Consider the following 26,686-nt stretch of genomic DNA (forward strand, 5'->3'; position numbering starts at 1 on the left):
CCATCATCCTCCTCGTCGCCCACAACAGCCTTACTGTACCACCATGAATAGATATCGTCGATGTCGCCAGTAGGAACTCGCTGTGGCTTTTCACTGAGACGGCCTGGACGGTTGGGATGTGCATTATCCCGTTCGGGCTGTTATGGGTTAGGGTGAGTGGCTTGGAAACATCTGGCTGATAGTTGGAAGACCCTGTCGCGCAATTCGCATCTTGATTGGAAGACAGATTAAGGATTAAGCGAGAAACGAAGGTTTGCTCCACTCTGAGGCCTTGAAGTCTGTGTGGGCCAGTGTGGCCAAACGCTGACTATTTTTCGCGCTCCAACTGTATGGAGAGAAAAGGTGGGATGATGGATGATTGATTAGTTGTTTCTATGAGGGAAAGGCTTGTTTTAAGTAATAAGCGAAATGTCTGAGGAAAACAGTTGGGGCTGCCTCTGACTACCTTCGTAATAGGCCAATCTCACGAGAGCTATTAGATACGGTCTTCCCGAAACAAAAATGTGGGAGAAAACAATTGAATAACCTGCCTTTTGGAGAATGTAAGTTATCTAGTACAAGTACTTCTACTGCGATGTAGAGTAAATTATCCCATCTGCCAGTCTTACCCTCACGCAAGATTTAACCATTGCGATCCCCATCCCTGGAATTCCTTCCAGGAAGAGTAGGTCAATCTGGCAAGTACATATGTATATAACCCGTCTAGCACCGATTTTGTGCGGCGCAGTTACTCTAGGATGTGTGATAACTTCAAGTAACGGAGACACACAGTCAACCACAGCCCGGAAATATTGTTTGGGCGTGGCGGATAAGCACTAGACCAGCTGCGATACCTTCGCAGGAAAAACCAGCGCACAGGGCCCTCTGTAGCCAATTACAGTGTTACCCAGCCCCAACTTTAGTTGTGAGTAGTGGGTGTGTGTGGAGGGTGGGTGGTAGCCCCCCCATCTGTGCGTTAAAAGTGATATGCTTTCCCACTCACACCTCTCTTCTTTCCTTACTCTCTCTCTCACTCTTACTCTTTCTCTTTTCCATCAATAAGAATAAGAAGGGACTCTCTTTATCTTCTCTTCGACAAAATAATAAGGCAATAATTTTTTTCTTCAGCAGCAGCAACAGCAGCAGGGGAAAAAAAAAAGTCATAATCATGTTGGGATCACGATTACAGCTTGCGGTGTCTGCGTTGATGATGGGGAAGTCGGCGATGGCAGCGGTGCACGTCGTGACTGTGGGGAAGGGTGATCATGACTTCAGCCCAAAAATCGTCAATGCTGATCCTGGAGACATCATCTGTGAGTTTAATCTTTTTTTTCCCCCCTCCCTCCCCATCTCAGCCTTCATCTTGTTTCCAGCGGATTTTTTTTGAGGGTTTTGTAAACTAATTTGATGGCACCATATAGCTTTTGAATTCTACCCTGCGAACCATTCGGTCGTGAGGATGGATCCTGATTATCCTTGTATTCCATGGGAGACTTATAATATCGGGAAGGGCCAGGGATGGTGGTCACATTTCTATCCGATTGATACTCCTTCAGCTAATGTATGTTCATCTCTACCATCTCGCTGTCCTGAAGATAAATGGAGAAGAGAAATATTATATTTTTTTATATATATATATCTACAATTCACAAGATAAAAAAATAAATACTAACAACTAAATCAATTTACAGCCCCCAACATGGAACATCACCGTCAACGACACCCTTCCATTCTACTACTACTGCTCCCAAGTCGGCAGCTGCATCACCTACGAGATGGTCGGTGCCGTCAACCCCCCCAACTCAACCTACGTCGACCAGGTCGCCGCCCGCGCCGGCCAAGCCGACTTCGCACTCTCTCCCGGCGAACCCATCCCCAGCGACAGCACCGCCACCCCGACCCCGACCCCCAACAGCAGCACGACCCACAGCTCATCAGGCGTCTCGCTCTCCGTCGGCGCCATCGCCGGTATCGCAATTGGAGGCGTGTGTGCATTGGCTCTGATTGGACTCCTGTTCTTCTTTGTCGGCCGTAAGAAGAAGGGCGCGGAGATGAAGGAGAACAAGACGGCGGCGCCGGAGGAGGGCCTCATGGGAACTGAGCACCCGCCGGTCTACCAGGATCCCAGATACTCTGTACTTCCTGCTGGCGCGGCGGCGAATCCGTGGGATAATAAGCCGGTGGATCCGAGGTTGAGTGGGGTGCCGATGAGTGAGAACTCGCACAGGATCTCGGAGTTGCCAGATAGTTCAACATATGATCCTGTAGAGATCTATACGCCGGGCCCGGAGGATATGCCCGCTCATAGGCGATAGAGAATCGGGTGGGCTGGAGCAGATATAGTGGTGGAAAGGGGGAGTTTAATGTTCTTCGTAGTGTAATATATTAACCAACAAACGACTCTTCGTATCTTTTTTTTGATGTTTTTACTATGTCCTTTTACTTTTTTACCTTTTACTCTTGTCGTTTTTTTTGCTATGCTGGTGTTGGGGGATCTTTTGTGCGGTGAATGAACGGTTGAATGGTTGTGGGAATTGTGGGCCGGCTGAGGGTGGGTGGGAGGGTGGGAGCCGGGTGGGTGAATGGCATAACCAACGTAATTCAGTATGAAAATTTATTGCTCCTGTACTCTATTTTTCCATTTTTTCTTCTGATTTTTCCTTTCACTTTCATTTCTCCATAAACCATACCCACTGTATCGGTATTTTCATCTATCTTTCGGTACCGAACGTACCTATCATACGCAATATTGGCTAACTAGGGGATGGGCACGGGGAAGGAGGAGTAGGAGGGCACGGTTGTGTTGTACGTGCTTTCATCTGTTCATCGTCATTGTTCATTCATTTCTTGTGTGTTTCATTCATAACTCTACCGGGTTTACGACTTGTAAGCTACGTATGGGGGCTGGTTGGTTGGACGTTTAAAAATAAAAAGCGATGCTTTCTTCTAATCAATCCCCTGACTCGGACTTCTTGATTTTCTGCACTTTCGGACTGGCCGATGAAATCACGGCCTGAGATCTTGCACGCCGGTAGTACGTTACTACACTACATACTTCTTTGACATGTCCACCTAGCTTCGTGGAGTAAGTAAGAAGGGTATTCGCGCTTCCAGAATAATCTAATAGCTGAAGGTAGAGTGGCCGATTTTGCATATTATTAAGAGGATGAAGAATACTTACTCTATACTGTTAGTCTAGTAGTGGTGCACGACAGCCACGTTTATCCACTTTCCACACACTTTCCACCCAAATCAACCCGACCCGCGTCTTTTCGTTTGTTCGTTTGTTGTGCATCGCAGGTTACGCGGCAGTACATACATAGAGGTAGAGTCAAGCCTAGGGCAACCCTTTCAACTGGGGCTGGCTGGGCCAACGATAAAGAAGTGGGTAAATATATACAGCTTATCCTTAAAAGAACTAGAAAATGCAAGTAACGGAAACAGGGATTATTTGTATGAGAGAACGACGCTACTCCATACAAATTATCCTTGCCCTGAGCAACTGCATTTTCTGGTTCTTACGCTGGTAAGCGTGTATCTGTGCGGTGGTGGTGGTTGGGGGGCCGTCTGAGACATGCACTTGCTTACATCCAAAACACCGATGCCATGCCCCCCATTATCCCTTTTGAACCAACTGACAAGACAAGTCTGCCTGCTTCGTGCTCCTTGCTTTGTGAGCACACATAGGTACTAAACTTACCGTTGGTTGACTGTGGCGCTCTGCCCTTGAGTCGGTATCTCTTGACTCGATTTTGCAAAAATAACCTGGGGTGTGTGATTGGGCTGAGGTTGGTGGCTGTAAGCTGCATGCATAAAGAGGGTAAAGTAGAATAGAGTAGCTATATGTATCCACCTAGCCCTACTTTGCTCTCTGTACCGGATTATTTTGGTGGCTGTAGGTTGATGTCAGCTTTGTGCACTTGGCTTGCTTGTTTCTGCACATTTGCTCTCATAGTGCGGTTCGCGGGTAGACAAGCTTTGTGATTGACAAGCAGAAGCCACGGTTTGGATCGAAAGAGCGCCTCGCGTCGTGCTGAAGGAATGGGAATTTTCTGCTCCACGGCTGAAAGTTGATGCTGCTTGCTTGTCGCCAGTCAGATAAACGCTGGTGGATGTTAGTTTAGGGTTAAGCTGCATAAATCCCCAGTGTCTAACTGGATTGGAAAATATGCAGTTGGATTAGGGTTATGTGTAGTGTGGCTAGAGGCGGCTATCGCCACGTGACGCGGCGATCTCAAGGTGTCGGCGGGCCGACGGTAGCCGCACAGCTTCGAGCTTCAACCTCGAGCTTCAACTATAGATACCTGTAAATACTTTAATATATCACACACTGTCAATTCAGTCATAGAAATACCTCTAACAATGACTTCTTGGCTCCAAATCCCTACAGGGAGCCACTTCGGCCTCTCAAACATCCCTTTCGGCATAATCACCACGCCCGCCTATCCTTCCCCGCACCCCGCCATTGCAATTGGAGCTCACGCTCTCGATTTGCACATCTTTACCCTCTCCGGCGGTTTCACTGCGCTCCCTGAGTTCACATCAAGCCACGTCTTTACCTCCCACAGTACGCTTAACGAATTCGCAGCGCTTGGCCGTCCTGCTCACCGCCTCGTGCGGGAGTATCTCCAGTCTGTACTTGCGGAGGATACACCGCATCCGGAGGTGCTAAAGGACAACGAAGCTCTCCAGAAGTCATGTCTCTTTTTACTGGATGATGTGACAATGCACCTCCCGCTGCAGATTGGTGACTACACCGACTTCTATGCCGGCCGCCATCACGCCTTCAACGTCGGCACGCTGTTCCGTGGGCCCGCCAATGCGCTGCAGCCAAACTATGAGCATATGCCGATCGGATATCATGGGCGCGCCTCTTCTGTTGTTGTTTCTGGGACTCCTGTAGTGCGACCGCGTGGACAGGTATTGGAGAAGCCTGGTGGAGCGCCAGTAGTGAAGCCGTGTGGAAAACTAGACTTTGAACTGGAGCTTGGGGCGTTTTTGTGTAGGGACAGTACTATGGGAGAAAGTGTGGAGGTGGGGGAAGCTGCGGAATGGTTGTTTGGTGTGGTGCTGTTGAATGATTGGTCCGGTGAGTAATTGTTGTTTTGCATCGAGGCCTTATGGGTGGTGGGATATGATGCTGACGGTTTGGATGTTGTAGCACGAGATGTTCAGGCATGGGAGTATGTCCCACTTGGCCCGTTCACGAGCAAGTCTTTTGCGACGTCAATATCGCCTTGGGTAGTTCTGATGGATGCACTTGAGCCGTTCCGCACCGCACCGTTGCAGAGATCGGATGGGGCTGCGCTACTGAGCCAGTATCTGCAGGAGGCCGAGAAAAACAGCGTGTATGACATTAATCTCGAGATTTTATTAAACAGTAAGTCTCTCCTTGGATCGCTAGCCAGAAAACCCGATATGTGAAATAGAGAAACCAATCCTGCCGGTTTCTTTAAAGAATTAAGAAAATGAAATAAGTTAACATGTTCTTTACCTAATAGCACCTAAGGGGAGTACATACACAATCAGCAAAACTTCTTCCCGAAACCTCCTCTACTCTTTCCCACAGATGATTGCGCACCACACCATCACTGGTTGTCCAATGCGTACTGGGGACCTTCTAGGAACTGGGACCATCTCTGGTACGGAGCGGGAATCTCTAGGGAGCTTGTTAGAGGCAAGTCGGAATGGGGCAGAGGCTGTCGTACTAGGCGACGGGAATGATGGAGAGAAGGTAGAGAGGTGTTGGTTGGAAGATGGAGATGAAGTTATCCTAAAAGGTGTCTGTGGGGAAGGTGTGGGGTTTGGAGAGGTTAGAGGCGTAGTGAGGCCTGCGAGGAGTTAATGGGTGATACCTGGGCTGGAGTGCGTAGTTGTAGCTGAAACTATGTGTCTAGAAGGCCACTATTAGGATTGGCATTGAATAGAATGCAATTTTAGCTTTCTTAAATCGCGTTGAATAAGAATGAGAGGGATATAACGCGGCCCATTTCAAGAAATATATTCATGGAATATCACTCGAAAGTTGAAAGCTATCTTTCGAATGCATGAAGATGAAATGTTGGTTAAAGGGAAATAACGATGGTTCTGAAGCCTTTGAACAGAAGAAATGCTGTATCGAAATGGTGGCAAGAAAAGAAGGAATGGGGCTCTTTTATAAGAAGACATCACCAAGATGACAACATAACTGTACAATATACCCGCAAGAGACCATCAGACTACTAGAACTACTTAGAGACCAACAAGTATCCAATAAAAAGCATAGTTGTCCCGTAGGTGTTGTCACAAAGTACAGAGACGCAGGGCGTCCGAAATCCCCAAATTCTAGAGCATACATGTAGATTTAGCACTATGAATCAAGCCAAGCTCAGGTGATGGCTCGACTGATATCCACCACCTCCTGAGCCGACGCCCTCGACAGTACCCAGAGTTGAACGATCAGTGCTTGTGATGTGGAGACCCGAGGGGGGGGTGGTTGTGTGATAAGCTCCGAGTACATGGGGGGGGGGGGGGGCGGTACGAAGAGACAAGCGGGTAGGAGGTTTGCTGTTGATAAGGGTGCGGATGTGTACATAGAACACTCATATTATGTGTGTGTGGGGGGGGGGGGGGGGGTGTGACGGTGGCAGGGACCGTGTGCAGCGAGGTAGCTTAATCATAAAATATCACTCGATAGCCAAGAACCTGCCTCCAAAATATAGGTGGGGATACCTTCGTCTGATGGAAGATTTTTGCTTTGCAGTGTGCCGCTGCGAACTCCTTGGTGGATACATAGGAGACGGGAAGCGTCCGTCCACGCCTTGCTTACTCGCAAGTTTGACACGGCACACCACGCACCTACGCAAGCTCCTCCCTCCCGAACACATCACACCAATCTCCAATCCTTATCCACACACACACACACGCAAACCTAAGCCCTACCCTAGAGTACACACAACCCGTCGGCCAAAAATCCGGGCTTGGCGCCACGCTCCCTCCGCTATATAAGCAGCCTCTCTCCCGCACCCTTCTTCTCTCCTCATACTTACCTGACGACGGGAACTGGAGCACATGAAAACCAGTTCCCCTGATCGCCCCTTTTCTCATTGCACACAGAGGTTAGGGAGGTCAGCCAGCAATCTTCGGATTTGCCTGGGTTGTTTAATTTTTGATTTCCCCAAACTTTGGCTGGTTTTTTCTTCTCTGTCTGGGCGGTGTCCGAGGCGGAGAGGAAAATATATTCAGAGTTTTTTTGTGGGGTTTTGGATTTTTGTGGGGTTGGCTTCTATGGGGTTTGGCTTTTGTGGGGTGTGGTTTCTGTGGGTTTGGCTGGTGGGGCTCGGCTCGTCCCGTGGTGTTTTCCCCTGGGCTCATGTCTTGTGGCCATAGACTCTCTCCTCTCTGCATTGATCCGGAGTGGGGAGGGAAAGTCATTTGGCGACGCGGGTTTTGGCTTCCGCTTGCCCCTCAGTGCCAGCTGCACCATTGGTGTTTTCGTCTCTGCCTGGGCTCTGTCCGAGGCAGCAAAGAAAACTCTTTTGGCTTTGTGGATTTTGGCTCCGGTTCCCTGCAGTTGGCTCTTGCAGCTACGGGTTGTGGCTCGTGGGCTGGGCGTCTTCCTCTCTGCTTTCGTCCGAAGTAGAGAAGAGACATATATCATGTTTCAATGTGGGTCTTAGCCAATATTAATGTTTTCGTCTCTACTTGGGTTCCGTCCGAAGCAGCGAAGAAAACGCTTTTGGCAATATGGGTTTTGGCTTCAGTGGGTTGGCTTGGTTCAGCTTTGGTTTCTTCGTCTCTGCATTCCTGGGTTCTGTCCGAGGCCGGGTGAGGATTCTTCTACATAGTAGACTACGGTTTTCTTTTGTGTGTTTGTGTTCTGGCCGTAAAAGCCCATGTAGCTACTCTCTTTGTGGCCCGTGCTGCGCATTTTTATCTTTCTCTGCGTCTGGAATGTGTACGAGGCGTAGAAGGAGACTCTTTGCGGCGGCGGCGATGTTTATGGGTAAGTGGGGCATAAATCAAGAGATCAAGCGTGCTATAAAGAATAGTCTGAATAGGGACTGTAGCGTATGTAGATGTTTACGCATATATGTATATAAACTATAAAATTACTCTACGTGCATGATGAAGGAATTACAAGATCCAAAAAATAAAAAAGCCAAGTAACTACAGCTACTCTGCAAAAGTGTTCGTGATTCCGATTTCGGAGTGAGACATTTCTCCATATGTAACCGCGGTGGGCCATCAAGAACCCCCAAGAGAAGACCTTCCCAGTGACCAATGACGCCCAAATTAATGAAGAATAAGATCAATGACCTATCCTCTTTTATATATATAGTCACGAACTATATTATATATTTCTCGTTGTTTTGAATCTCAACTTTAATAACATCAGTATTACGGGTGCGCCACACTGCGCACCGACATTAAAACTATATCACGAACACTTTTGCTGAGTGGCTGTATGTAGCTAGCTATGTATGTAGAAAAACCAAAAAGCACCATCTACCCGTTACATAGGCAGACAGGCAAAGAAAGAAGCGAAGCAAAAAAAGAGGCCAGAAGAAAAGAAAGAAGAAAAAAAAGACATCACAGCAAGACCGTGATGTGATGTGAAGTAAATTATAAACGTAGATCTGCATGCAATCTTTTTATATATAAAACCAATTCGATTCCACTTTTATCCATGACGGGCGGGAATCGATTAGATGAGGGATGCAAGCGCGATACACCCAAGATTGATGAGCCCGTTCTATTATAGTGTTTATATATGTCAGTGTATGATCTAAGAAAAGGAAAGGAAGGAAGGAAGCAAAAAGGCTACTAGAGCCAATGATCACAACCACCACATACCTGCGTAGTCTCTCCCTGGCAGCAGGCCGCCTTTGCATCACACGCCTTATTAATCGGCACTTGCGCTGTGCATCCCCACCACATTAGCCACCACTCACCCCCTCTCCATCACCCCAGACAAAACAAGAAAAAAAACATACCCGCCAAAACCGGCAAATTAATCGGCGAGCACTGCAGTCCAATATCGCCGGAGCCAAACACAGACCCGAGCAGGCCGGCGCTGGTGGTGTCGCCCTTCTTCTCAATCTTGTTGCAGCAGTTTAGCTGCGCGTTGCCGCACGTCTGCACGCCCTGCTCGACGGTGTAGTCGCCCTTGACGGTGCCCTTGTTTGCGGCGGCGTTGCCCGCGTTCTGGCCCTTGTTGCCGACGTCCTGGTCGCCGGAGCCGTCGTTGCCGGAGGCGGTGACCTGTGCGGGGGCGGGGGGAGGGGGGTGGCGAGGGTGAGAACGGGGAGGAGGAGGAGGAGGAGGGTGGGGAGGAGGCGGGAGTAGTGCATTTTGAGTGGGTGGTGGGAGGAATGTACTGGTAGTTGGATGTAAAGAGTGTATTGGTGGGTTGAAGAACTTGGAGATGTAGAGAGCGAGTCGGTGGGTAGGTAGGTAGATAGAGTACAGTGCAGCAAAAGAAAGACGGAGAGAGAGGAGCGTATTTATGAAAACCATACTGATGCCAGAAAAGTGGCAGGTTTGTTATTTGTTATTCCCCATTCCCCTCTCTCCCCGCAATGCCCATCATAATCAAAGGACCTTACAGCGTGCCTGCAATATTAATTTTTTTGCCCGAGTCTACGAGAACGACCAGGTGCTCTAATCTCCGCGATAAACATATCTCGACGCCCTTACTGAGGTTTTCCATATCGCTTGAGATTCCGTGAGGTAAGGGGGTGGTTTCATGTCTTATTGGATCATCTACTATCACTCGGTACGCAACTGGGTGCTGGCTGGTGATTTTGTAAGGGGTCCCCTGCGAGGAGAGCGAGGAGAGGGTGTTGTTTGGTAGAGTGTTTAATTGCAACCCTGGTCTGGGTTGTGTAGTTATAAGGGAGCGAGGGGTCCGTCTTCGGGCGCGTGTGTGTATCTACTGTCTCTAGGTCTTTAGTTAGCAGTGGTCGATTAATTACAATTCGATACGTTTGTGGATACCCAGCCGGATTCTAGCTCGGGTGATGTGCGACTTTGTTGTTTTGAGATTGTTGCCCGCAAAGAGGATTGAATCAGGTCAAGGTACGTATGTAGATAGTGGCCACCCCATGCAGCTGATCAGGAGCGAGTGATAGGAGTTATCGCTCTGCTATCTTTCTCATGTCATGTCTTTTGTCAATGATTACAGAAGTTCATTGTTGCATCATGGCGTATCACTCGAGCCCGAGAGTTCCCCTCGTTTGTCGTGAGAAATTCGCGCGTTTGGGGCGTTAGGCACAAAGCGAAGATCACAGTTTGTAGTTTTCTGCCGGGTTGGTGTTCGTTATAGCATACGGAAGCTGCACGTACGGACCGGCGCGCGGCGTACGGAAAGTGATACGGGAATTCAAAGGTCCCGAGTTAGGTAGGTAGCCTTAATTCCGGCCCAGTATATACATGTACCTACGAGCAGCCGATACTAACGATTACCCAATGGTACATAGGTTCGGCGATGGAAGCGATCGAGGTGCATGCAGTGGGTACACAGAGTAGTTGATTGGGGGGTTTTAGCGGAATTAGAATACGGAGTTAGGATTTTGGGGTTACGGGGTTAGGCGTTTACTTTTTCTTGTCTGTTTTTCAGCCGCGAGGGATATAAATACGGCGTCATTCTGCCCCGACCGACTAGCCAAACCCATCATCCGCGAAATGATGGGGAAAAAAGGGCCCAGCACGTGGCGCTGGAGTGGATTTGAGTACCTTTTAATTTTCGCTCAAGGTGGACCCCATATACTTTGCAGTCCGAATCAAGATTCAGGATAAGGCCGCGTGGCCGAGGCCGGGAATCTTTTTTTATATATCTACACTGCTTGAAGATATGGGGGAGAATACTTGTAAGATTAAATTTACCAAATCTGTTGACTGCTCTTGGCTCTACAGAGAAGTTACTTGGTCAATAACTTCGGAGTTGTCTAGCCGTGAGATGGTGCCAGTGGGGCTTGTGGTGGTAATTACGCACAGTATATTGCCGCTCACATGTTCACTTGGAGGGACAGAGTCATTATTATATACACATCTATCATCATGTATCTACCAATGTAGGAGATGGTTCGATAGAAGCTTCGACTGATGTTGTAGATGGTGGTTCTACTAGGCAGGAGGGAGGTTCGGAGGGAACCTCACTAGATGCTGCCGTAGAGAATAAACGACTGTCAGCTACATATACTATAGCAACTCGTCCTCAATCATGTCGTATAAAAAAGTGTAGTAGTAGTCCTATGAACCCATCTCTTCTCGTCCTGTAGTTTGGTATTGTTGACCGAAACACACAGCACCAACCTCCAGTCTATAGGGACACATAGTTGTACCTACTAACGGCTCCTTTCTCAGAATATACGTCTTGTACTATGTCCAGAGGGCATGATTGTAGGAGAGGGAGCTGAGGAAGAGAAGAAGACCCGCGCTAGATGTTCTGTTATCGATAAGACCTCCTAGCCCAAGTAAGTAATGCTTGGCAGCAACACCACAGCTTTCTTACTTGCAGCTAGCTATCTCCACTCTGCTCCTCCCTGCTCAGGTATCATACACCAACGAATTGCAAGAAGAATATCGCAATCCTCCACCCACATCACAAAACACCCCCACAACTACCGCCATGTCATCCCGGATCTGCAGATATGTATTGTTACAATCACAGCGGAATAAATAACCTCCCTCCCCTCCAGATCCGCCCGCCTGCACCCAAGATCTCACACAATTGAAGGGCCCCCCCCCCCCCCCAACCACTAACCACCCACTAACCCACCCACCACACACAGATGGGACCCCTACTACGTCCGCCCCCTCACACGCTTCTCCAGCAGCGGCCTCATCCCCCCGATCAGCGCACCGCGCTCGACTACCTGTCGCCGGCTGGCCGGCTCTGTACATGGTGCTCGGTGTTGGCGATAGTAATACGCACGGGCTTTGCGGAGGCATCTGTTGAGGTTGTGGCTGGTGGTGGTAGAGTGGGAGGGCGGGTGGGCGCTGCTGTTTGTGGGTGGTGGGGAGGTGAGGAGGGGGGGTGGGGGTGGTGGCTGTGGTACTGGAATGATTGTGTACGTGTGCCTCGGGGTTCTGGGTGTTGAGAATCTGCGATGGCTATCTGATAAAAGCGCAATTCACGTACCCGCTTTCCCGAGGGTGCATAAAGAACATAACAATAGTATCTGATCAGTGGACCAACACAGTTTATTCGAAAATAAGGGGTAATGATCACATTAGTACAAAATAAAAATATATCAAAAAGAAAAATAAGGAAAGGAGCAATTCATTACCCTCCAGCCCAAAGCTACTTAGCTACATGTATTGATCTACACATTATATAGTCAGTCCCTCGCTCGTCAAGCACGATAGAACAGCAATTAATTGTAAAAAAAGCAAGTGAAAATAGTCAGCACAAGTCCCATACTCATGCATTCATTAAATGGTTGGAATTCTTAGTTGCAACGATATCCGACCATTTTAATGAACGCCCGAGTATAAAAGTCAAAAAAAAAAAAAAAAGAAAAAACGCCAAATACAATCCTAGCGCCCTTAGCACCCTATCCGCCTCTCCATCCACTTCATCCACATCATCCACCTCCTCCGGCTCACACCCGACTCCAGGTCTTCCTACCCCTCGCTAGCTAGTTGGAACATCGAGGACTACAAGTAGCTAGGGTGATCGCATCAGTACTCAACTATGTCACCAGGGGGCTAACTCAGCTCGTATCAAAAAAATAAGGTACAATGATCGCATTAGCATAAAAGATATCATAAACAGGAGGGGGCAGAAAAAGGACAGAAAAAGGACAAGAAAAAGGAAGGAGGGCAATTCGTTACCCATCCCAAAGCCAATAAGCCAAATCCAACATCACCAAGGAGATTCCACGCACGAGACACTACTTCCTCATCGACCACAACATAGAACCGCAAATACCTGCTAATTAAAGGGAAGAAAGGAAAATATTTTGAAAATTAGACAGCACCCAACTCCACCCCAACACATATAAAAGCCAAAAGAAACGCCAGAGGAGCCCCCAAACTCCACCAAGGAGATTCATATATGAAAGATATTAGTCCCTCGTCAACCACAACACATAAAACCGCAACTAAAACCGCCACGGGAAGAAAGGGAAAACATCTTAAAAAAATAGTCAACCAACTCCATCCACCACATAAAAGTCAACTGAAAAAAGAGCCCCAAACCCGAACCCTAAACAACCCACGGCACAACCTGAATCCACGACTTGAACACAATCGCATCCATCACCCTATTCGCCTCCGCATCCACCTCCTCCTCATCCTCATCCGCCACCCCCACCTGCACGTCCACCACCTCCTCATCCTCCAACAGCCACTCATCCCACTCGTTCACTGTTCCTTCGCTGCCACGGTCACTCCCCTCGTCACAGCTATACATCGTCCCATCACTCTCCTCCCCCTCATCCTCCTCCGCAATCCCTTCCAGCGGCGTAGCCACCGCCTCCCGCAGCGCCAGAATCAGCACACTACCCGGCGACACCGGCGCGGGCTCGAGCGACAGCCGCGAGAACAGGTGCGTTAGCTCCTCGATTGATATCTCCGGTGTTTTGGCACTAGTATCAACGTCAGTGGCAGTACTGGCTGTGTTAGTAGGAGTGCAAGTGCCATACCTAGCACCATGGCCGGTGTGGAGTGTCAGCTTTGTGAGGTTTCGGGCGAGCTCCTGGGAGGGGGTGCGGGGGCGGAGGAGGGAGCGGTGGGCGAGGGTTTCGGCGTCGTGGATGTCGTAGAGGGTGTTTTTGAAGAGTTGGTCCAGCTCTTGCTGGGTGTTTGTGTGTTGGGGGTCGGGGGGTGTAGAGTGACCCGGGTCATTTTGATAAGAGGTGAGAACGTGGGGATGTGGGGATGTGTTGTTAATTTGGGTGGACGAGTGAGAGGGTTGAGGATAGCGTTGGGGGACGAGTGAGAAGGTGTGAATGTAGCTTTGGGTGAGTGAGTGAGTGGACAGTGAGAATTATGTCGAGCGGACGATCGAGTGAGCGGGTGTGAATATAGCTTTGAGCGGACGAGTGAGAACCTAAGGGGAGAATATATAAGAAAGAGGAGGAGGAAAAGAAGACAGTATAGCGTTATTTATCGCCAGCAGCTGGCACAAGATGGTGGGTGATGTAGAAGGTATTCGACACCTAGTGGGGTCTTTATAAATTAGCAGTTGACGGAGGACAGGAGAGGGCAGTAGATCAGAGCTGATGACTTGACTCACGAAGGGGAGCTTGTGATTAAGTTTCCGCAGCTATCGGGCTCGGGGCCTGCGCTCCTTCTATGGACTGTATCAACCACTATCTAGCAGGTTATCAGTTCAGTACGTGTAGCATTAAACTAGAGCGCTAATCACCGTCTTTTTACCCCGTAGGCTAGCTGAGTATTCTAACTGAGTAGGCTATAAGTTGTTTAGTCCTTCTTCACGCCGTTGATGTCTTTCTATGAGAGGTGGTTCTGGGAGTTGTAGTAATGATCATTGACTCCTGTACGAGGAACCTGTGAGTGAGTGGGGTGGGATTGTGACCGTTAATATGTCTGTCTTGGGTATAGACAGGAAAGTAGAGAATTACGCCTGTTACCTGGGTCAATGAAGCCGGTGCCGCTTTTTCGATGTTCTTAGGAATGCGTAATACTGGTTGCCTATTGTGTTTTCTTGTATCTTGACGGATCATGAGTCTTGAGTTCAGTATCGTATATGTAATAGGTATTGCAGCAAAATCTAGAAAATACTTTTATATAACCAGAGCATAACAGTGCCAAAGTCGAGGCAGCTTATGTACATACTTTCTCGGAGGGTAGAGAAAAATTAATAAAGAACTGTCGGCACTGGATGTGTCCAAAAAGGTCCTGCCCGGAGTCGAACCGGGATTACAGGAATCAGAATCCTGGGTGCTAACCATTACACTACAGAACCATGCCACAAAGACCAGTATATCCATTTTAGTTAAAAAAAAACATTGCACAAGTGGAGCAGGCTCTACCGAAAATATTTCAGGTAGAGGTGCCCTAGCTAGCGGTTCTGTAGTGAAATGGTTAGCACCCAGGATTCTGATTCCTGTAATCCCGGCTCGACTCCGGGCAGGACCTTCTTCAAAGTTCGGCATCACTGGAATTCCCCCAGCTGGTGTTGCAAATTTTTTCTGTGCTAGTATCGGGAGCGGAGTGAACTAAGCTCTTTTTGGCGGATAGGCTGTGTTGCTAGATGCAGAAGCGAAATAACTATCAAGTTTTCAAGGTTGTAGAATTGTTGAAGAATAGTCGCTAATTGGGTTGCATTTAAGAGAACTAACAGCATAGCATTCCTTTAATCTACAGAAGATGCAATGTTTCTGTTGATGCGGGTGGCAGTGACGGTATCCGGTGGACCCATGCAACCCACGACTGTTTATTGTCTTCAAGCTCGATCAGCTAAGGGTTTGATATTTGGAATGATATGAAAATCTTTAGTAGCTCGTGTCTCTTCTGGGATCGGTATCTGGAGAGGCTGGTTAGTTAAAATATATGTAGGCCTACAGACACAGGTTTTTACCAGCAAGGCCTTATATATGTGAGCAAAAACCGAACAGGCCAACAGTAATATCTCGGCCCAGAGGATGTAGATGGTTGTGGTAAGATATTGGCAAGATTCGCACAAGCTCGAGCTCTTGGTCTACAGATAGTGGTATAGACCTGGATGGAACTACATCGGGTTTCTTAGATTCAGTATCTGGAAAGCTGGAAATTTTGTTTGGCTTAAGCTCGTAATTGTCTCATACTTACTAGACTCAACCGAATAAACCGTTAGTTTACTTTTCACTATCATGTAGAGAATATATTGGGTAAATGCATGTATACTAATAACGGGGAGGAGGCCATTAATTGGGGAAAGAAGCCAGAGAACCTTTGAAAGGAGAGGAGAGAGGGAGTTATTCCCCTACCATATTCTTATATAGCTGCTTGTAGGTAGCTATAGGTGGATAGCAGATCTGTCCCTTTACCTCTTAACCAAACGGAGTGGTGCTGTAGAGAAGGATAATATTCTGCAAACACAATTGCAAGAAAGGCTACATAAGATGTCTTGGCACTAGCTTCCTTTCAATTATCACTTCCGAACAGAGAAAATAACAATCGCATAGGCGCGTTTATCTAGTGGTAGACGGCACGTCAGTGTTGAAACATCGTCTGGAGACCAGTAGAGAATCGATTCTAGTCTTTATCACGCACGTATCATCATGTAGTGTACGTACCCACGGGGGTCCTTTCAACATTTATTTCGATCTTCTAGATCTATAGTTTATGTCTTTCTGAGCCTACCGGTCCCTGATCGGTTGGGTGTGAAATTTATCTCGGTGTCACCTTTGGTTCTTTGTCGTTGTTGAGCTCCAGCTCCATTCAATTGTGAGGGTTAGGGTTTGTTTATTTGGAGATATACTCGGTCGTTAATTAAAAGGTCGGAAATTTTAGTAAGCATTTGGTTGCAACGATATCCGACCATTTAATTAACGCGCGAGTACGCCAAGGATTTTTAAGGTTGGTGTCCTCTTTCTTTACTACAGCGGCTTAGCTAGCTGGGCGAGCCTCGCAACGTCTGTCTTCCCATTGCACATCGCTTGACTATTGGCAATATTCACCGACTCATTGTCTATGATTTCTATACATATTACCTTCCACATCAATCAGTTCTGAGCCAATATGTTCAGATTTGAGATAAAAAGCATGCGGGGCTGATACCTCTCCTCTTGCAGTGTCGTTGACCCGGAAGATCTGGAGAGCGCATGGACGATGAAGATAAGTATGTTCACCGAATCGAAACTATATCTTTCTTCTGCTGATGACCTAAGATATATATATAGATTTTTATCTTGAAAGCTCAGGTGGTATTTAACGGCTTAAACTATTCTAAAAGGTCGGTATTTTAACACTGGACATGTTCTCATAGCCTTAGGATTGCATGCAATAGTGGGTTAACAACAATAACAATAACACTGGTCGTGAGCAAACACATATTGGGCGTTCTTTATCCGCCGCCCGGTGCTTCAAACAGACGGGGCCACAAAAGATAGCACCTCACCAAATCATCTTTTATCATAGAAAAACGATGAATAACACAATATAAAGAATCTATTCACTCCTTCAGGCAACACCCTTCCCCGTTCAATCTAACATGCAACCTCTTATTTCAAGACAAATATGTGGAGCTTACGTATAAGACTATTAGGGCTCATGATGAGAAGAAAAAGCCTCTTTCATAACTGTCTGTGGAATTCGTCTGCTAAATCATTAATCTATATCTTGTAGTTCAGAAGTTCCACCCGACCCTCTGGCGCATGCAATTAATGAATTAAGCAAAAAAAAAAAAAAAAAAACCCCGACCCTCTGGCAGCGGTGGTGAAAACCATGTGGATCATGTCTTATCACTCGATAATCACATGAGAATCGTTCATTGTCTATATTGCCTACATGATAAAGGTGGGATTACCTAAAGAAAACCGAATCTTGAAGCACAGTTAAATCCCTAAAATAGTGTGTTTCCCCGTACCCCGAGTGGAGACTTTAGAGGTAATCAAGTTTGCAGGACTATTATATACCAGGTTTACTCGAAGCTACAAGGCCTAATGATCAACGAAGTGTTACCGCCTTCAATGAAAAGCCGATGGCACTTTGTCGTACATCAAAGATATCTTTCACCGGTAACCATCTACAGAGCCCTGATCCTAACTGTTATGTTGGTATATGGTTGCTGCGTAGCACAGGGGAGCAGGCTACTTGCATCATATCCATTTTTCTACGGAAGAGTGGGGTACAAGGAGTCGTCCTCTGACGCCAAAACTGTCAACAAGCTCTTTACCCCGAACATGACTCTTACACAACTGTTCTAAAAGGCAAGAAATATGGGTTCTATGCTGAGAAGATCACAAGACGCAGTGAACGTACGTGCTACACGCGGCATAGCGTGTTGATCTCTATTGTTATACGGCAAATGAGAATGGAACGAACTGGAGTCATATCAACAGCCGAGATCAGCGGTCTGGGGAATTTACTTGCCTGGGGTGCCTTCCACAACGGAGGTCATATGGTGATACGTTACGAGTGGCTCTATGGATGATCATGGGCAGGGAAGTGCACAAGCCAGAAACCTCCGCTCCCCGTAATGTAAGTTTTAGTGTAACTCTTGATTTCAAATGTGGGGATGGGCTGATTTTCACGAGGAAAATGAGTATTAGTCTGCCTAATAAGGGAAGCCTAAGAAACTACCGTACAAGAAAGACGATATTTCTTTGCTCCAAAAATTATCATGATGCCATAAGGGATGGTAGCCTAGCAGGGCTAAACCATTGCCAGATGTATTGGTTTCGTGAATAACCCAAATATTGGAACTCGGGCTGCAAAATTTTAATTTTGAAATATATTCGCAGTTCGACAAAACTGGGCCGCAAGCCTACAGATACCATGGAAACTGACTACAGCAGATTCTCCCTATAATGATACCCGCTATAAGAATAACCGCCCTAATGACTTCTTGGTCCTTATTGAGCTTGAAGCACCCTACAAGGGTATCGATCTCTGGTCTTGGGCGTACAATACGAATGTCAGTTAGAAACGCTTATATCGGCTAGAGACGCACTTTAGTAATTAGATACGAGTGTGTTGGAGTTTTCAACTAAACTCCTATGAACGTTCGCTGAGTCGAGTCAGTCAAAAAATTACTTGAAACAATAAAATTGGGAATGATTAAACTGGACCTATTCTACATCTGTGGTATGTTGATCAATCCTTATTCCGATCGTCTTCTCCAACTTAAAACAACACTTCGCAGACTATGGTTTCGATACTGATCTCTGCTTCAGACGATCTTGCGAGACCTTAATTTTCCGTATTCGCACCATTACGGCTCGAATGCTACCAATGGTCGGACCTGTTCGAGGGTTTACATTCCAATTTAGTCAGGGTTGAAGGTTTCGTAGTTCAGGTCGTACTCTCGGGTTTGTTTTATTTATCGGCCGAACAGTATGTTTAACTGCTCGGACCGCTCCAAAGCTCTCTAACTGGTCCATTCCATTCCAGTCCAGTGCTACTTTTATGTGTTTCAGACTAGGGCTAGGCGTGAGTAAGATATGCACTCTATGTTTCCCGCCATCGAGCCATCTGTCACGCTATCTAAGCATACTAAGTAGTATTTCCGTCACTGAAACCAACCCTCCGTGCAGACTAAGAAGTTGATTAAAGCTAGGATAGCCGAGTTTAAATGGACGTACTTGACAGGTCAATGTCCGTGAATGTCTTGAAGCGTTCAACTCTGAACCCTTGATCAGCTTGCGTAGCAACGACCCACCACTTCTAGTCCTGTGAAGCGGACTAAATCACGGAAATCCTCTGTACTGGGGTGCGTAGAGGCTCCTACAAACTCAAGGATGTCTACAGGACGGAATCCAATGCATGGTCATGGTAGACGGCTATGGAAAAAGAAACGTTTTGTCGCACTTTAAAGTAAAAGTCAAAAATCCTGAGATTAGAGAGCTGATAAAAGGTCCTGCCCGGAGTCGAACCGGGATTACGGGAATCAGAATCCCGGGTGCTAACCATTACACTACAGAACCGTTGATTGTGGGTTTATTAAGCGAGCAGGAAAAAAAAAAAAACGGGAGCTACCGGCGTGACATCCGACGTGACTGACAACGACCATTACCTCACAGATTGTCACTCGTCTTTATCTGCAACACAAATTGATTGCGATAGATGTGGTTGATAGAATACATATATCATGTGTTTGATTTTGAGTCGAGTAATATACGGGTCGGCTTCACGTTTTTGCCAGCGAGGTTATTTGCGGGCATATCATAGAGGACGTCATTACGAGTAAATTGCTCAATCTTCTTTATCCATCAATCCTTTGAATCTTAGGGTGTATCATCGTCAGGACGTTTGAATTGATAAATACGCAGCTCTTGTAATGTACGGCTCCACCTTCCACTTTTATCTTCAATCAGATAAGATTAGGTTCGTGGCTACATACTGTATTCATCATTGCAACCCGGTTGAGGGAGATCGGTGGGAAAAAATTAGCCGGCCGTTACACGGGTATCTAATCTAATATATAAAATCGATCGCACACGTTACGGCGGGCCGGAAACGTTCCTGAAATTTCCTACGTCAAACATGTCAATATTCCGCACAGATTGATTAATTATTGTTTTGCATCCGTCTGCGTTTATATATCATTCAACGGGGGGGCAGCATGTGCTGTTTAGGTCGTTTTGTTTAAACAAGCGTTTTATTGCGGATTATAGTAATACGAGATTTTAACTAATTGCAATAAATAACAAGTAGCTGAATGTACTTGTCAATAATTACTAAATGTGTCTGACGTAACTGGGATTTGGTAGAGAAGAAGTTTTGTGATGCGCAGCTAGGTGCGCATGTGCGTAATAATATATTATAACCTAAGCGCGCATATAGGCAGTGATAAGGTTAGCTTATCTAGATATCGATCTCTCGGTACAATATACATGAATCTACAGTCAAGGCAGAGACCGTAACGGGAAGTATTCGGCAGCCCCATGGCCCATCATCTCACATATATCTCGGGTATCAAATATGGTCGAGATTTGCTTCCCGAGGTCGTATCTGACAACTTAAGCGGCAGCAGTAACCGGGTTGAGTAGCGAGCGGGCGGTAGATTTCACAAGGCTTGCACTGCAGAATGTTTTTCTTTTGTTGTCGAGCAAGTTATGATGGTGCAGTGCCATTCGCTGTCTATTTATATTATGTGCGTTTCCAGAGTTGGTAATTGTTGTATGCGGAGAGAAGCATATATCGGGATGAATTTCAATCTCATTTAAACTCAGGCTTTATAACATGTATGATTACTTTAGTAGAGCGTTCGGTACGTACATGTATGCTACCGCGTATCTATGGAGCACGTTGGATGGGACTAAATCAACATATTTCCGTGGAGAAGGACACTGAGGAAAGCATCGTGGAGGACACTGAGGAGGACAACGTTGCGGTGGACACCGTGGAAGAGACTTTTGAGGGATTCACTAGTGGAGGACGACATGGAGGACGATGTAGGAGAAACTTTTCAGTAGTGATCAGAATTCATGAAGACATACTTACTTATTTGACCGGGAAGCACTCACTCAAACCAGTCCCCCCCTCTCATGCTCTTCCAACCAGACTGATCAAACCGGAAGAAATGGCTCAGGGGCGTCATTCTATCAATGAGGTTCGCTATGGTAGCATCATATCTTCTTTTCTACCTTCCCTCAAAGTTCGATCAAACTCTTCTAGTCTACGTAACTACTATTCTGCAAGAAGACGGGGCCTCCATAAACCGCGACACCACCAACCAGCATCATTTTTCAAAACCAGAACTACCGAAAGCACTCTTCCGGGAGATCAACTGCCTACACTTTGTATGTGTGCAGCCTTGATATTCAATGGTGCTTAGGATTGCACATTATGAATCATGGGTACCAAGTAGAATCTCTACAAACAGGCTCCTTCGTTCTTTTTATGCTCGGTTTCATGGCCGAGCTAGCTAGGTACCTGGATGGCTATGTACACATGGATTGTGAAGTTGACTATGCACATTCTCGCTGTCCTGCACAACTGTGTTTTCTATCTGATACTAATAGCCGAATTTGAAAGAATTTCGAGGCTGAACATTCAGACGATTCTATCACTGGGCAATATTCCGACTCGTGTGGGCGTCACCCCTATTATCCTATAGGAACATCTGGACTTTGTTACTATTTACCCTACTCCTGCAGTAGTACGGCCTACATAGTAAAAAGATCCAGTGCTATAACACCACCAATCATTGGCCCATGCCCGTGGACATCCAAATTCCGGATAGTTGACTTGATTTATGGAAGAAGTGAATTCTACTCAACAATTAGTACTATGCAAGTATCGAACTACAAAGTTATGGGTTTCGGCTTCATGGGGGCCAATACGTGCCACGTTGTATCCTCGGAGTACGTCCAACCATAAGCTCAGTTGGACGACCCCAACATTTCTAGGAGGAACTACACTGCATGAATGTATGTATTACAAGTGTGGTTCCATATCTGGTTATTTCATTGCATAAAGATATGATTACCTAGAAAGGTAGGTACTCATATGATAGAGCCTTTACTCGTATCCTCATGAGATCCTCAAGAGTAAACTCTGTAGAAATAAATCCCTCACGAGGTGTAGTACATTGCATTATGCATGTCATTACATTATGCCTTGATTTTAGTCTATCTGTAATATTTTTTCCCCGGCTCGCTAGAGTGAATACAGTAGATTCGTGATCGCTGGTCTTAAAGGAGTTCCATCGTTTTGGCGGGTTTGAATTTCGGACCTAAGCCGTTTGGGGTAACGTCCTCTAGTTATTGTAAATACAACCGCATGGGATGCATGTACCCCGCAGCTAGCTAATCGTGCTCCTGTAGGAAAGATTATGTTTTACCCCAGGTTTGATCATGATCTATCTCATAGAGATCTACCTCATGAGACCAGATTGTTTACTGAGAAGATTCTATTGGTAATTTAAAGTGGCCGACGGGCCAGCAAATGGAGAAGCAAAACAATGCTAAATACAAAAGTGCTCTCTCTACATTAACCAAATTGTATTGTAAAACAAAACCAACAAAACCCGTATCTACCTATGTCAGCCTTGCTCCGTTGTTCGGTAGCCACGGGAAAAAGAGAATCCTGTCTAATGTGAATAATTGTTTTTCAGTGACAAGGCGAGCAGAAAAGGAACAAATGGGGGTGTGTGTCGACATCCTAGAGCACGATATGTACCGACATTTTAGCACTCGAGAGGACTCCGGAGTAAATGTAAATACCAATATCTATGAATGGCTCTGTGCGCACCTACGCCATTGAGCTTCTTGAAGATTCCACAGACATACAATATTACGACATTTATTGTCAAATACACATTGTCATTTTGATCAGCTCGAGCTCGAGCGCTCCCTTGGCCTGAGACCTTTAGGCGACCAATCGCAAATATTCGTGGAATCTCATTTTTCATTTTTAAAAAGCAGAGTTCTAAACTATCGGGCAGTTTAGGCCAGGGAAGAACGTAATGAGACTGATATGATCTGGTCTGTGCTGATAAATACCTAACCATTGGCGCCTTGTTCGCTGGTTACACTCACCCGGTTGCAAAACATATGGATTTCGATGTGCACATTTAGGCGAAAGGTGGGGTATTACAGTAATTCGTAGATGCTTCATGCATACATGAACCGCACGACTTGAAGAATTACTCTACAATGCCTGATCATGAGTCCTACGTACTCCCCGTACTATTCCTAGACTTGAGATTTTGATACAACGCCCTTTTTTCCTTCGCCACGTTGGACTGGTAAAATAAGATCTAAACTTGTGGAAACTCTCATCCAAAGAATGGGGTCTCGGGCAACTATTGCTTGATATACCCACCACTCCTTTCATTTTTGACTCGCCTAGCGTGCAAATGGCAAAGGTCAAGAGTTGGTGGCAAAGTTAGTGCTGGTAATGATATCTCCACACTCGGACAGGCGCCGTAACCACGATATTTCCCACGCCCCAATTGAATTGTCATGAAGTGTACCTGTCATTTTCAAAAATGCTGTCAATTGAGGTTCCAAAAGCGGGGTATGGACAACCTCCTATTCCGGTAAAGGGAAACATTGACCTTAAAGGGTTAGGTGTGTAGTTTATTTGTTGTGGTGCCTTCTTCTGTTTTTCTGCTGAGACATCCAACAATATCAGCATGTAGTCACGATACCAGTCCTTCCTTTTGCGCTTACTGGAAGCGCACGGGTTGGCCCTCGCGCTGCATATTCTACCCCGCTTCGATTCTCTCCGGGTCTAATACGGTAGCCGCTACGCGAGGAGAATATTTGGTTTAATAAACCTCCTCGTCAGGCCTGCAAATCAAGAAGCGGGGAGAGGCACAACGTGCGAGGTTCAACTTTTCGGTAGGTTCGCGGGCTCGAGTCTGAGAATATAATTATTGATATTCACGGCTAATCGTTGGAGGGAGAAGGAAGAAAAGCAAAAAAGTGGGGAATGATATATTGTTGTCATTTTCAGAAAGAGTGTCAAGCTTGTGTGGAATTAATGGTGAATGAAAGAGGGGTACAACATGAACAGCTTAGTTAAAGATATTATAGGTGCTACCGGACACGGCAATTGAATTAATATTAGACGTTTTGCGTTTTAGCTATTGGCTCAACCCCACATCATGCACAAGAGGTAGTATTCTCTTGTTGTCTCAGCGCCTGGAAGAGCTAATTTGTTGCGTTTTTGGTACCCACTTCAAGACAACCAACAGCTTTACCGTGAGTCTAGATCTGGCTGCTTGCCGAGTGCAGGTTATTTGCTCTATATCCCCGCATTTCTTTTTGGATACATACTTCCTCAAGGCCTTAGGATTGGACACCTGCGAACCTTAGTTAAGTTTCTGCACCAAGGCAAATGATCAATAATAAGGGAATAATAACCAGATATCGAAAAAGAAGCTTCCTTACCTATATCATCCTTGGCTGGAGCTTAAAACCCTTTGCTTGCTGGCTGTGCTGTACATATATATTTAATCACTCGGCCGTTCCTTCCGCTCTGTTCCCGGTGAGGTTTCCGTATACCAACAAGACCAAGTCAAACAGAAAACCAAGCTTTCCTATCCCCAAAGGATCAAGTTATGAGATACATCACCGTCAAGACCGCAAAGAAGCCCTACAAGACCCGCAAGCTTCTGACAGAGACACAGCGGGAATTCATTCGCACTTCCCTGGAAGCAGGCCTGCTCCCGGAAAAGATCGCACCAACGGTCCCTTGCGCGTATATAACGGTGAGGCGGATACAACGGAACATTTGTCTGTTTGGCAAAACGACTGCGCCACGATCATTGAAACAAGGACGACCACGTACGCTGAACGATGAAATGCTTGATGTAACTGCTGCCCTGCCTACCACTAGCCAACTCAGCCATATAGATTAATAGTACCTAGAGTGGTTTCTACTATTATATATATATATTTATATATAGAACACATATATATGACTTAATAATTTCATTGCTAATTCCTTTTTGTGGGGCGGAATTGTTTAGGGCTTACGAAGTTTCCTTGAAGAGAAACCCACGGCGTGTCTAGTTGAAATGAGGAGTTTCTTGTATAACGAGTATAACGTCCGAGTATGCAACTCGACGGTTTCTCGGGTATTGTCTGAACAAAAGTGGGCGAAAAAGAAAGTAAGTTTTTTGGTCGTTCTTTTCTAAATCGTCGATCCCATGAACGGCTATTCACAGTTTCCCTTTCCCCCACTTATTCCTCGGAGGCGATCAATAAGGGTAAAACGTTGTAAATGGCGGTTGCGATGGAACGTTGGTCTAAAGTAGCTGCGAACCTTGAGGGCTTCCATGTTTCAGAAGATCTTTTTGATGTTTTGTAAAGGTACGAGGCTGACTGGCTTGACTGACGTTTCCACAGCTCATATGGGCAAGGAATAAGTAGTATCGAGGTGAGGTTAGAATACCTAGGTTGCCTAGTATAGTTGGCGTATATTGATCGGGGCCCCGGGGAGGATGTTTGGTTTCGCATGTAGATAATAGTAACTAGCCCAGTACCCATCAAATAATAACACACATCAACATAGCAATAACATTCAGTCATATTAAAGACGTTACTCACGGGCCCTTTTCTTATCGGATCCGCTCCTAGGGCTACGGACATAAAATACTAATCAGCCAGATAACAGTAACACATGGCCCGTTAGCAAGGTTGATCGATGGACTACTGTGTAGTCCCGTGGTTATGTAGTTGAACGACGTATTATTTCTAGGGTTTCGCGTGTGGGGGTCCGGGGGTATCTGTACCAACTACCAAAGAAAGACTTTGTTCACGTGCATGTTGGCAGTTGCATTCTTATGATCTCCACTCTCCAGATAACATTGCAAGGTCCAGTGTAGATAGTAGAGTATGTCTGCGCGTACAAACGGTTGATCATGATAATTAGTCCTTCATGAAATTAATCACCCGTATGCAACTGATATGATTGCAATAGTAAGACGAACATTACTGAACAGAAGAAACAGAACGGATACGTATCGGATATTCCCATTATTATCACTCCACAAATCAGGGTGTTTCAGAGCTCCACCACCCTTTGTCAAAGATATACCTATATTTCCGAAGCTTCGAAGCTCGAGACGGCCTCCGGACACCGACTATCTCGGCCAATGTATCTTCCGGAGCCAAAGCCGTTGGTCGGGCAGAGGTACGAACCAAACGTCCCCATGCCCCATGCATGCCCCACACCAACACAACCAGCAAGGGCATATCCTTACGAACATGCAGTAACCTTCTGGATAAACTTCTAGCTACAGCTGTTGCTGGGGGTGGAGAGGGGGATGATCAAATAAGGTTCTTCCGCTGTGATAGCCGAGACAATACATGAAGGACATCGTTTCGTCCGCGATCCGCTGGGGCGACAGGAACGGAGGAGAGAATGGAAATGGTCTAGAATCAGACTAGGAAGGGTAACACACAATCCCCCAATTAGTTACCCCGGATCTTGTAGACTCGCTCGACTAGCGTTACACAGGGGTAGTGAAATTGGCCGACAAAGGGACTTAACAACCACGTTAAGCCCTGCATCGACTCAGGAACCAAAAATCGCAGGTGAGATGACATCATATCATCGACTAGTATGTACTCTTCATTTTGTATCCATCTCTCAT

The 26,686-nt window shown here is 46.4% G+C and overlaps 5 protein-coding genes across 5 annotated transcripts; 3 read left to right on the forward strand and 2 right to left on the reverse strand.

Annotated features, from left to right (window-relative positions):
- Positions 1-1,147: 1,147 nt before the first annotated feature.
- LAJ45_11086 (uncharacterized protein) lies at positions 1,148-2,294 on the forward strand (the record flags this gene model as incomplete). Its single annotated transcript, XM_046120598.1, has 3 exons — positions 1,148-1,292; positions 1,401-1,540; positions 1,671-2,294. 3 exons carry the CDS (start codon positions 1,148-1,150, stop codon positions 2,292-2,294), a joined length of 909 nt encoding a protein of 302 aa, XP_045966185.1.
- Positions 2,295-4,341: 2,047 nt separating this feature from the next.
- LAJ45_11087 (uncharacterized protein) lies at positions 4,342-5,824 on the forward strand (the record flags this gene model as incomplete). The annotated part of the gene is made up of 3 exons (XM_046120599.1): positions 4,342-5,068; positions 5,141-5,359; positions 5,481-5,824. The coding sequence occupies 3 exons, from the start codon at positions 4,342-4,344 to the stop codon at positions 5,822-5,824; spliced, it is 1,290 nt and encodes a 429-aa protein (XP_045966186.1).
- Positions 5,825-8,665: 2,841 nt separating this feature from the next.
- LAJ45_11088 (uncharacterized protein) lies at positions 8,666-9,477 on the reverse strand (the record flags this gene model as incomplete). Its single annotated transcript, XM_046120600.1, has 3 exons — positions 8,666-8,713; positions 8,815-8,879; positions 8,955-9,477. The coding sequence occupies 3 exons, from the start codon at positions 9,475-9,477 to the stop codon at positions 8,666-8,668; spliced, it is 636 nt and encodes a 211-aa protein (XP_045966187.1).
- A 3,694-nt stretch (positions 9,478-13,171) lies between these two features.
- Positions 13,172-13,812, reverse strand: LAJ45_11089 (uncharacterized protein; the record flags this gene model as incomplete). Its single annotated transcript, XM_046120601.1, has 2 exons — positions 13,172-13,756; positions 13,804-13,812. 2 exons carry the CDS (start codon positions 13,810-13,812, stop codon positions 13,172-13,174), a joined length of 594 nt encoding a protein of 197 aa, XP_045966188.1.
- A 10,834-nt stretch (positions 13,813-24,646) lies between these two features.
- On the forward strand, positions 24,647-25,460 carry LAJ45_11090 (uncharacterized protein; the record flags this gene model as incomplete). Its single annotated transcript, XM_046120602.1, has 3 exons — positions 24,647-24,898; positions 25,058-25,198; positions 25,437-25,460. 3 exons carry the CDS (start codon positions 24,647-24,649, stop codon positions 25,458-25,460), a joined length of 417 nt encoding a protein of 138 aa, XP_045966189.1.
- Positions 25,461-26,686: the final 1,226 nt, after the last annotated feature.

This window comes from Morchella importuna (genome assembly GCF_003444635.1).
Source record: "Morchella importuna strain M04M26 chromosome Unknown Morimp01GS056, whole genome shotgun sequence".
Taxonomy (NCBI): domain Eukaryota; kingdom Fungi; phylum Ascomycota; class Pezizomycetes; order Pezizales; family Morchellaceae; genus Morchella; species Morchella importuna.